This window comes from Berghia stephanieae, chromosome 9 (assembly GCF_034508935.2).
Source record: "Berghia stephanieae isolate SIO BIC M18660-M18661 chromosome 9, UCSD_Bste_1.3, whole genome shotgun sequence".
In the NCBI taxonomy this organism is placed as follows: domain Eukaryota; kingdom Metazoa; phylum Mollusca; class Gastropoda; order Nudibranchia; family Aeolidiidae; genus Berghia; species Berghia stephanieae.
In genome coordinates this window covers 21040701-21053200 of record NC_088368.1, presented here as the reverse complement: position 1 = coordinate 21053200, position 12500 = coordinate 21040701, and the positions used below count along the sequence as shown (strand labels likewise).

Genomic DNA, 12500 nt, shown 5'->3' with positions numbered 1-12500 from the left:
AAGCCGGCAATACGCTTCAACAGTCGTGACGTCACTTCCCTCGTAATGACGCGTAGTAACTTAGTAACTGGCTCTCAACTATCGGAACAATGGCGGGCGCCCTTATGAAATATTTCTCTGACGAGCATAAAAGTGATGACTTTTATCCATTCTGATCACATGGCATATGAAAAGTTTCTAGCCAGCATGAAGTATAACAAGTACCGATTTTCTTTGTTTAGAACCACGCTACTCGCAGTTGCTCGGCGACGTGACATCAGACTATTGAATCCAATTGATTGAAAAACGAAGTTGACGTCACTTAGCTCTTTATTATTGTTTTATAGATAGATCGAAGATGACGTCACTCAGGTCTTTGTTATTGTTTTTTTTTTTGCCATCCGCGTTTATGAGTAATGCTCACTGAACTGTATTAACCCGACTATAAACGTTCATGGATACACACAGTTTTGTGTGTTAGTCTGTTATACTTCCGGATGACAATGTTTTGAGCTTCTTAGCCAAGCGCATACTATCTAAAGACGTTCAAGGATACACACAGTTTTGTGTGTTAGTCTGTTATACTTCCGGATGACAATGTTTTGAGCTTCTTAGCCAAGCGCATACTATCTAAAGACGTTCAAGGATACACACAGTTTTGTGTGTTAGTCTGTTATACTTCCGGATGACAATGTTTTGAGCTTCTTAGCCAAGCGCATACTATCTATACAGACCAAGACTGTTGGATGATTAGTTTTTACCCAAAAAAAAACCAGTTAAAGGTCACACATAATTTTGTGTGTTGGTACTTTCATATGGCTGGCGAATGTTGTGAGTATTTTAGCTAAACGCACATCATCATTAAGCTTTGTCTGCCGTACTCTAACATTTGGGCAGGAGAAAACTCGTCCTTCGAATAAATTGACCTTCATCTTGGCAAAATATAACCTCTCAAATCTGGAACTTCGCAATCCCAGGTTTGATACTTTTTGCCATGATCAGGGTCATAGTTACCAAAAAAATCAAAAAAAATCCGAACCCTTTTTAAATTGTGACAATATTTCTGCAATAATTACCGATAGCTCTATCAATAGAAAACGAAGGAACTGATATGGGGTTAAGAAGAGGGTTTATAATTTATCTAATCTCTCTGCCCACTCAGCAGAGTTTGGATAGCTGTTATACCTGGCGGGAAGTACTTTACAATTGACTGGTATTCTATCCAATAAATAGCAAACAATGGATACCATCAGTTTAATACTTCAGAAATCGGGCACCGCACGCACGCGGACCAGATGGCTCTGAAGTACTGGATTTGATTTTTTTTTTCAAAATTATATTTCCATAGGGGTCTAGCACAGATCCACTCTCGCCATAATTTACACGTATCTCCAATCCTTGTTTACATCTGTCCACACAGTAGGTACCTGACTGGCCTCTGCATACCTCTGGTCAACGTGTTACTCGGTACTTCTCGTGGATAGTCAGGTAAAAACGAGATATCATGTTAGGAATGTAACCTGCGCAAATCTGGTGTAGCTAGGCCAAATTATCTCCTGTAACTACAACAAGAACAAGAACAACATTAACAACAACAACAACAACAACAAAAAACAAAAAAAAAAACAGAAAAAAAAACAAACAAAAAAAGAAAACAATAAATAAATAAAAAACCCAACAAAAAAAAAAAAAAAAAAACATTAATAAAAAAAGAAACACCCCCCCCCCCCCCCCAAAAAAAAAAATAAAATAAAATAAACACCTCAAAAAACACTTCTCGATTTTGAAACTGGTTTCTTAACTTGTGAGCTAAGCGCACCATCAGCTGCGCTACCACCACTTTACTAACTAAACTCGTGCATTACTCATGCATTATCAAGAAATCTATCAGCCGCTTTTTAATCGACTAGTAGGTACTTATCTAAAGACACCAAATTAACAACAACTAACTCCCCGCCCTAGTTGTCTTGTAACCAGTGGAAAGACACGGAATAACACCTGCCGTCGTTAATGGTCGGATAGCAGATTCCATTACTGTCAAGATAGGCGAAGGCTATCCTTACCCGTAACCCTTTACAGGCGAGCTTCGATTTTGTTCCGATTAGATCTTATCGTTTTAAACCTTTACAATGGCGCCGATGCGAATCGGGCTTCATGGATCAGATTCTGCTTTCTTGAGGAAACTCTGCACGTATGGCTATAGATAGTATGCGCTTGGCTAAGAAGCTCATAACATTGCCATCCGGAAGTATAACGGACCAACACACAAAACGGTGTGTATCTGGCAAAAAATAATAACAAAGACCTGAGTGACGTTATCTTCGAACTATCTATAGATAGTATGCACTTGGCTAAGAAGTTCACAACATTGCCATCCGGAAGTAAAACTGGCCAACACACAAAACTGTGTGTAACCTTGAAGGTTTATAGTCTGGTTAATACAGTTTAGTGAGAAGTACCCATAAACGCGGGTGGCAAACAACAATAACAAAGACATTAGTGACGTCATCTTCGAACTATCTATATGAATAATGGATAAAATAATGATAATTATGAAATGAAATTATTACATTTGTCTCGCCATTAAACGGTTAATTTCATTCCACACTTAACGACTTAAGGTTGATTTAGACCAGCAGACGTGTTATGATAAGAACAGGTTTGGGTGGAAGTAAACTTCAGCCTGTGCCAAATGCCCAATATTGTAATTACCTAGAGTATCATTTCATATTCATCTTCTCCTCTTTGCCCTCACCCTCCTCTTTTTTTTTCTTCTTATCCTCCTACTCTTCATACCTTCTCTCTTCTCTTCATTCATCTTCTGACATTCCCACATTATCCGTCGCTGCCTTTAGATCTCATTAGCACCTGAGTTGAGAGGGGCAATGTGCTTATAGCGTTTGGCCGAGGTAATAAATGCTATGACCAACGTACATTTCGCGATTATTGTCACTCAACTGGTAATTGACCACGGTCAATATCGTTTCACTTTGATACAAGACCAAACATCGTACCACAGTGCAACAGGCGCTACATCACCTTATTAAATTCAAAGTCTGATTTTTCCATAAATGAACAATAAATATACATAACTCTTTTCTTTCTTTCTTTTTAACAGCCAATATCTGAAACTGACCTCAGCCATAAGCCTCACGTAGAAATTCGACGTTTTGTTATAGGAAATAATTTAAAATTTCCCCCCACATTCCTGAGATAAAGCTACGAGAAGAATGGACGCCCTCACACTAAGTCAGTACGAAAACTCAACCGAGCCGTATGATAACTATTACCGGAACAAGGAACCTCCATTCGATCCCCAGATCTACTACGTCATAGAGAACGTGATACGTATCGCCATAATTGGCATCATCTCTCTGTGCGGAATGATCGCCAACATCATCAACCTCATCGTCTTTTCCCGCATTGGGATCCTTTCCGACAGCAGCACTGTCAGTTTAACAGGACTGGCCATATCGGACTTTCTATGCTGCTTCTTCGTGTTCTGGAGCTGCATTTGTTTGGGCATCTTCAGATATTTCAACACTACAGAATACCGATGGGATGTGTGGAGTTTTTACTTGTTTTCGTCTTTATTTCCCAGGCATCTTTTTACACAAAGTACCTGCTGGTTGACAGTCTACATCGCTTTGGAGAGATTCGTGGCGATCGTTTTCCCGTTTAAAGTCAAGTACATTTTCACTCCGAAACATTCTTTATTTGCTGTTTTGTGCACTTTTATATTGTTGTTCGCTCTACATTATCAACAATATTTTGTATTTTTTCCTCAATGGGTTTATTTCAATTCCTCATCAGGAAACACCTCCATTTTAACTTTTGTTCCTCCGAACACTGTATTTTATTTTGATACGACGATTGAATTCATTTTTCTATGTCTTTCTCTGCGAATGCTTTCTTTTGTGACTGTTTTCATATGTAACATGACGATGGTTAGGAAACTAACTTCAAGAAAATTCATCACCACAAAATTTGACGAGAGCATAGCCAACAACAGTAACAATAGCAGCAGATACAACAACAAGAACAACAGGAACAATAGCAGCAGAGATCCGACCAATAACAACAAGAGAGATAAACGGCTAATCCGTATGATGTCTCTAATATGTGCCCTGTTCATCATATCGTTATTCCCTGATATCTGCAATGCCATTGTGTTTGTGGTCTTGCCTTTGTACACACCGACACGGCATCACTGGTTTGTTGGAGAGTCTGCGAACACGTTTTGTTATTTGTTGGAGACTATCAATTCCAGTAGTAACATCTTCATCTACTACACGCTGAATTCTCGCTATAGAAAACATCTTCAAACTATGTGTCGGAGCTCATCTACTAAACGCTGAATTCTCGCTATAGAGAACATCTTCAAACTATGGATCGGAGTCCATCTACTAAAAGCTGAATTTTTGTTATAAGCAACCGCTTCAAACTATCTATCGGAGTTCATCTAACACACGATGAATGTTCGCTAAAGACATCTTCAAACTTTGTGTCGGAGTCCACCCACGCTGAATTCTCGGTATAAGCAACATCTTCAAACTATGTGTCGAAGGCAGTAAAGAAAAATTGATTGGTCAAAAAATGGGCGGGGAGGGGGGGGGGGGGGTTGGCTTTTACAAGCCTATTACAAGCCTTGTTTAAGCTGTTTCAAGTCTATTATACCAAACACAAATTATATACCTATTTGTCATTTATCAATTTTACGGTACTTTGTGGGATGTTTATTCTTTACAACAATGAGGCCATCACAATTTGGGTTATCAAACTCGTAAATAAGTGCACAGATAATTTTAACCCCACACTTGACATTGTCCAAAATATGAATACATTGCTTGAACAAACACCCGAGAGTTCATACGAGGAGTCATCGAAAAGATTAGAGATGGAAATTTCCAAAATTCTGTGTCACTCTCAATCCCATCGTCAGTTTTTGTTCACCAGGAGAAATAAACAATAAATATTGTAACGTACTAATAGCATGGAAATGATCAAGAATTACCCTCTCAATCTTTATTATAAACAAAGTTAACTTAACGGCGATCGAGGCTCTTGTAGGTCATATCAATACCTACGAAATGATAAGAGTTCAGTGCCTGCAACACATTACTATCGCTATTGCGCGTAAAAAAAGAGCACGACAGAGGAAGAGTTCAAGAAAATGATATACAATGGACCCCAGCAGCTAGCAGTCTACCCAAGCCCCCAGAATAAGGTCACCCAAACTCTAAAACACTATCAGAAGGGCGATTTTCAACCATAGATCTATACATTTCATTACATCTCTCAAATAAAAATGTATACACCTAATTGACATCCGTCGACTACCCTTAACTCTCTCCTTACCAGCCATTTTTAGAATTTCCCCCGAAAATTCACACGCATCCGACACAAAAATAGACTTTTCCTAATCAAACAAAAAAGTAACAAGTGCATTCTATACAGAATGTTGTTCAGCAAAATGATGTCTACAACACAGAGTTTAGTATTTATAGCGGTTATCAAAGCATGTTTTTACATTTTGTGATGTACGAAAGAAACCAGAATGAGAAAATTGTCGGTTGCATCGTAACAAATGTTACGATTTATCAATGGCTGGTAAGGAGAGGGTTAATGCAAAAGACACAAACCAGGGCCTTGGAAAAATCAAATCGTCTAATTCCTGGACGTTGGCTCATTGAAACGGACAATGACAATAATTGGAGAGGGGAAAAGTAACAGTAAACTAGTAAATATTGTACTCTGGAGGCAAAAACAAAACAAAACAATACAAAACAAAAACTCGTATTTAAACTATAGATAGTATGCGCTTGCTAAGAAGCTCATAACATTGCCATCCGGAAGTATAACGAACCGACACAAAAAAACTATGTGTGACCATGAACTTTTATAGTGTGGTTGATACAGTTTAGTGAGAATCACTCAAAAGTGCGGATGGCAAAATACAAAAACAAAGGCTTGAATGACGTCGTCTTCGTTCTATCTATAAACCAAAAAACTTGTCCTTCAAATATCAATTAACTTAAATGCCCCTCATCATGCAAAAGTCTCTATCCTGTGATTCCGCCAAGTCCCAGGTTTGAGAGTTTTTGCCAAGATGAGAGTCTTTGAATAGATCCATATAATTTGAAGAACGAGTTTTCTGGCCAAAGTTTTAAATATGTGTTTTTTCCAGAGCAAAGCAGTTTACTAGTTAAATACGCCATTTCCTGTTTAAAAGAAGCACCTGATCCCAGTGGGCAAGAAATGCAACGCAAACATACACAAGTTGTTTTAATAATTATTATTATCTTATACCGGATATATCTGTGAGAAAATCTGGATTCCAGAATTTATACATTATCAGATTATCGTATTGTGATTGTTCATCTTTCTTCTCCACTGTTATAGAAACGTAAACAAGGGAGATAAGAATGAATAATATTCTTGTTATATGTTATCTTTATCCGTACTTTATTATCCATTCCATGTGGAGTCGGGTGAGCTGTTTTGATAAGAATTAGTTTCGTGAAGACAATGGCGTTTTAAAGCATATCATCATGGTGGTTAAGTGATGAGCTATAATTTGTTCTGAGTGACTTCAAAGGCTCCTAAAAGACTGCATGTGTGGTCCTATAAAAGAGCATACATATCATGTTGTCTTGTCGTGTTAACGCGTCCCACTAGTCTTACTTTTTAGAAAAGAGACCCCGAGTTCCAAGTTTTCTGTTTGTACCGTCCCCTAGCAGCAACTTCTGGCGGTGTCTCCTGATTTTCCTCCTCCTCCTATTTCTTCTCTCCCTTCTTTCCTCTCTTCTTCTTCTTCTTCTTCTTCTTCTTCTTCTTCTTCTTCTTCTTCTTTTCTTCTTCTTCTTCTTCTTCTTCTTTCTTCTTCTTCTTTCTTCTTCTTCTTTCTTCTTCTTCTTCTTCTTCTTCTTCTTCTTCTTCTTCTTCTTCTTCTTCTTCTTCTTCTTCTTCTTCTTCTTCTTCTTCTTCTTCTTCTTCTTCTCTTCTTCTTCTTCTTCTTCTTCTTCTTCTTCTTCTTCTTCTTCTTCTTCTTCTCTCTCTTCTCTTCTTCTCTTCTTCTTCTTCTTCTTCTTCTTCTTCTTCTTCTTCTTCTTCTTCTTTCTTCTTCTTCTTCTTCTTCTTCTTCTTCTTCTTCTTCTTCTTCTTCTTCTTCTCTTCTTCTTCTTCTTCTTCTTCTTCTTCTTCTTCTTCTTCTTCTTCTTCTTCTTCTTCTTCTTCTTCTTCTTCTTCTTCTTCTTCTTCTTCTTCTTCTTCTTCTTCTTCTTCTTCTTCTTCTTCTTCTTCTTCTTCTTCTTCTTCTTCTTCTTCTTCTTCTTCTTCTTCTTCTTCTTCTTCTTCTTCTTCTTCTTCTTCTTCTTCTTCTTCTTCTTCTTCTTCTTCTCTCTTCTTCTTCTTCTTCTTCTTCTTCTTCTTCTTCTTCTTCTTCTTCTTCTTCTTCTTCTTCTTCTTCTTCTTCTTCTCTTCTTCTTCTTCTTCTTCTTCTTCTTCTTCTTCTTCTTCTTCTTCTTCTTCTTCTTCTTCTTCTTCTTCTTCTTCTTCTCTTCTTCTTCTTCTTCTTCTTCTTCTTCTTCTTCTTCTTCTTCTTCTTCTTCTTCTTCTTCTTCTTCTTCTTCTTCTTCTTCTTCTTCTTCTTCTTCTTCTTCTTCTTCTTCTTCTTCTTCTTCTTCTTCTTCTTCTTCTTCTTCTTCTTCTTCTTCTTCTTCTTCTTCTTCTTCTTCTTCTTCTTCTTCTTCTTCTTCTTCTTCTTCTTCTTCTTCTTCTTCTTCTTCTTCTTCTTCTTCTTCTTCTTCTTCTTTCTTCTTCTTCTTCTTCTTCTTTCTTCTTCTTCTTCTTCTTCTTCTTCTTCTTCTTCTTCTTCTTCTTCTTCTTTCTTCTTCTTCTTTCTTCTTCTTCTTCTTCTTCTTCTTCTTCTTCTTCTTCTTCTTCTTCTTCTTCTTCTTCTTCTTCTTTCTTCTTCTTCTTCTTCTTCTTCTTCTTCTTCTTCTTCTCTTCTTCTTCTTTCTTCTTCTTCTTCTTCTTCTTCTTCTTCTTCTTCTTCTCTTCTTCTTCTTCTTCTTCTTCTTCTTCTTCTTCTTCTTCTTCTTCTTCTTCTTCTTCTTCTTCTTCTTCTTCTTCTTCTTCTTCTTCTTCTTCTTCTTCTTCTTCTTCTTCTTCTTCTTTCTTCTTCTTCTTCTTCTTCTTCTTCTTCTTCTTCTTCTTCTTCTTCTTCTTCTTCTTCTTCTTCTTCTTTCTTCTTCTTCTTCTTCTTCTTCTTCTTCTTCTTCCTTCTTCTTTCTTCTTCTTCTTCTTCTTCTTCTTCTTCTTCTTCTTCTTCTTCTTCTTCTTCTTCTTCTTCTTCTTCTTCTTCTTCTTCTTCTTCTTCTTCTTCTTCTTCTTCTTCGTCTCGCCTCTACCCCCCCCCTTCTTCTTCTTTTTCTTCTTCTTCTTCCTCCTCCTCCTCCTCTTCCTTCCCATCTTTATATTATAATCCTACTGAATCAAGTTAAGTGTCTATTAATGTCGATGTGACTTTCCAAAAGATAAAGTAAAAATATAATACCCCCCCCCCCACACACACACACACACCCCTGGTTGCCCTGGTAGGACATCTGACTGCTTCCCTAAGGTCAAAAGATCCCAACAAGAGCATGCGGAAAATCAAATACACTCACCATACGACAAGAACATAAAGATATAAAGATATAAAGAAAGTGGCTACAGATATAGGGGTACCTACGAGGGCTCTTTCATAATTAAACGAAAAATGCCTGTAAAATCCGCGTTTTTTATGCTTTCAACAAAATTCTTGCACGTGTTCATACCTTGACTCGTCCTTCATTCCTCTACGTAACAGCCAAGTCTGTCGACACACTTCTGCCAACGCCGCACCATGGAATAGATACCCTCTCGGAAGAAATTTCCGTCAAGGTTTTGTAGCCATTTCCGCACATGGTCAACAAGCTCTTCATCGACATCAAAGCGCTTTCTTGCCAGCTCACGTTTCAGTGGCCCAAAGAGGTGATAATCAGATGGTGCGAGGTCTGGACTGTGCGGTGGGTGTGGCAAAATCTCCCATCCATATTTCTCTCGTCAACCTTGCGTCACTCGTGCTGTGTGGGGTGTAGCGTTGTCGTGTTGCAAAATGACCCCGTTGGTCAACTGCCCTGGGCGCTTTCTGCGAATGGCCTCCCTAAGCTTGTCAAGAGTTTGGCAGTACCTTGCAGCATTGATTGTTTCTCCAGGTTGTAAGGTTTCGAACAGAATAACACCACGACTGTCCCAGAAAACAGTTCCCATTATTTTCTTTGCTGACCGCATGACTTTGAATTTCTTCGCGACAGGTGAGGATGGATGTTTCCATGTCATCGAATCTTGCTTTGTTTCTGGGGTGCAATGGTGCAACCAAGTCTCATCACCGGTGACCATGTCAAGAAAAGTCACATCGTACTCTAGAAAGTCTCCGCCGGCGTTGGCAGTATGCCCGTGAACCCTGCGTGAGCTCTTGCTTCTTCTCAAAAGTTCCCTGCAGATGTCCAATCTTTATTCTTTATGATTGTCTGTCAATTGCTTAGGAACCCATCTTGCGCTGACTTTTCTGTAGCCAAGTTCATCAAATACAATTCTATGGGCAGAAGTTTCCGAAATTTCAAGACTGCTTGCGATTTCATGAAGTTTCAACCTCCTGTCTTGACGAATAAGCTCATCAACTCGCTTAACATTGTCTTCTGACGTCGCAGTTATCGAACGCCCTCTCCCTTCCCTGTCTGTCAAGTCGGAATGGCCGGCTTCAAACAAATTACACCAGTCATAGACTTGTGTACGGCTTATAACATGCTCACCATATACACTCTGAAGTTTTTTATGAACTTCGGTAGGATTCAGACTTTTGGCGTTCCAAAAACGTTTGACAGCTCTGATTTCCTCCTTTGACCAAGTTTCAAGGTGGGCCGCCATCTTTAAAATCGTCTAGAAATTCATTGTGCAAAATGATGCACTTCATAATTTCTGGGACTATCCGTAAAGAAATAAGGAATATCATGTCGTTTACAGAATTAAAAAATTTCCACTGGTTGCTGAGCAATGGGCATTTTTCGGTTATTTCTGAAAGAGCCCTAGTTATAAAATAGCCGCCTACTGAACTCCCTAACAAACGCCCACCTAAAAGCATTCGTTGAATTCAAGTGGCTTTCTGCGACACTTGGCAATTATGATTGTACCCGGTTCAGAGCCATTCTCAGTACATTATGCTTCCCAGTGAAATCAACTGGTCTTCTTCCACCTTTCGAGAACATTCATCACGTTAGAGTGTTTTGACAAATGGCGACTGGAACGTACACCCTTGACATTACACGGCTCAACACATTTATCAAATCAAATCTAATGTGACCCCTCGCCTCAAAACGGTATTAAGTCGGGATGATTAAGATGCTGAAAATGGAATTTGCAGCCAGAAATATCATGCTTAAGTTGAGTTTATATGCTTTATAGAGGAGAAGGAATATCATATTTTATTGAGCTAAATACCAATGTTTCATATTTCTGACCAGTTTAACTATAATTTGACTTTTAAGAATCTGGTCCATCCCGACTTAATACTGTTTTGAGACGAAGGGTCACAAATTATGCCATTCCGCCACGATATAAGATATCATCGCCTAGGCATTCCACGAAGGAATATAGAAAACTCATTAAACAAGATGTCTGATGTCAACAAGAATCACCCATGTTGTCCAAGTTCAAGTGAGCAAATTGGGGGCTAATAATCTTGCTCAAAGAAAAAAAAACGAAAGTGCCTGAAACGGGGCTCGAACACGGGTCCTTCCTCTTCACAATGCAATGCTTTAACCACTCGGTCACTTCACCTATGTCAAAAACAGTCGACGAAAGAAAATAGTGTATATAGTGTATGAGGCCAGGATGAAGATGAAGTGAGACGACTACAACGTTGTCATATTGATTTTGAACACGCACAAAAAAAAAAAACCCAAACAAATAATTGATAATGTCAATTGGCGTTAAAAAATGTCAGATATTTTAAGGCATCATTTGTTCTTTTATAATGCACAGAAAAATAGAAATAAATTGTATTTTCTTATCCCGATGCAAAAAAGTAATTGTCTTGATTTTATAAACGCCCCATCTTGTCTTGTTATTTTAAAAGTGAAAATTGACTTGTTTTTGTGCAATTCGTGTTAATTTATCTTTTAAAATTGAAATAATTCTTCGAAAATGCTAAATAATTTAAATTGCCAAACACTGCAAAACATTTCCATGCTAAACGGCTTTTTTTAAAGCCAAGTTTTTAATAATAAGTTTGGCGTTTAGCAAAAAGAAACAACAAAAAAAAAACCCAGCAATAACAAACTTCCAAGTGACTTCCCTTGCCGATTATTTGGGTAGTTGGCATGTACTAGAGAGGTGTGAAATGCGTGCATTCATTCGAACAAAATAAATGCGCTTAGTCAAGCCGGCAACACATTTAGGCCGGTGTATCACGCGAAAATGACTCTACCAAAAAAAAAGACTATAGAGTTAAATTGGCGCACGCGAGGCACACTCTAGAGTTAGCTTCGCGGCCGCAAGACTAACTCTAGAGTGTGCCTCGCGTACGCCAATTTAACTCTAGAGTCTTTTTTTTTGGCAGAGTCATTCTCGCGTGGCACACCGAAACTACCGCGTCAGCACTAGATCTTTTAATTATTTTTTTTCTTGAAATACTGTGAATTCATCTCTTACTTTGTGAAGCAGTTGTTTTGTACTTTTTTTTAATTAAAAAAAAATATATTTTGTCGTTAATAAGGAAAAGTCAAATTTTAGGATGGTTTCAAAAAAAGACTCTAGAGTTAAATTGGCGTACACGAGACAGACACTCGGCCGCGAGACTGATTCTAGAGAGTGCGCCAATTTAACTCTAGAGTCTTTTTGGCGATAGAGTCATTCTGGCGTGCTTCACCGGCTAAATAATAATGTTATAAATATGTACCCGATCGTATCTACCCTCATGGTGCGTCAAATGAGATAAACATTTCTTTCCTGTTTTGTTTTTCAGACTTTTTGTCATTAAAAAAAACCCCAATTAAACTAGAGCTTTTATATAGCGCAATATCCACTAACTGTGCTCAAAGCGCTTTACAGAGGGTCCCTGACCAACAGCAACACGTAACATGTAAAACGAGATATGACGCCTGTTAGGAGATATTGCAATTTTTCCGACAGAGGCAACGCTGTTGACGGCCAGGTACTCATTTTACACCTGAGTACGGTGAGAGAATGTGAGTAAAAAGTCTTTTCCAAGGACTCAACTCAGCGCCGAACGAGGCCAGGACTTTCCGATCCGAAAGCGAATGTCATACCACAAGACCACATATCATTATTGTTGTCTCGCAATTTTTAAGATTCCTGTCATAGATTTTAATTTTTTTTTATTAATCCCTTTATTCACCTCATAGGAGAAATTTGTCTCCAGGGTCTATTCCAATCGAAGACTGGAATAACCCAAGCGTCAGCCGCAGTGCAGCACCGCA

At 38.4% G+C, this 12500-nt stretch overlaps 2 protein-coding genes across 6 annotated transcripts in view; one reads left to right on the top strand and one right to left on the bottom strand.

Annotated features, from left to right (window-relative positions):
- Nucleotides 1-6412, top strand: part of LOC144979320 (uncharacterized) — a 14300-nt gene extending 7888 nt beyond the window's left edge. Inside the window, exon 2 of the mRNA XM_078925953.1 lies at nucleotides 3098-6412. Within this exon, the coding sequence (XP_078782079.1) occupies nucleotides 3210-4337 (1128 nt within the window). The 5' untranslated portion in view covers nucleotides 3098-3209 and the 3' untranslated portion in view covers nucleotides 4338-6412. The remainder of the gene's footprint in view (nucleotides 1-3097) is intronic.
- LOC144979842 (breast cancer anti-estrogen resistance protein 3 homolog) overlaps nucleotides 1-12500 on the bottom strand; it is a 155959-nt gene that overhangs the window by 100708 nt on the left and 42751 nt on the right. The window lies entirely within an intron of this gene.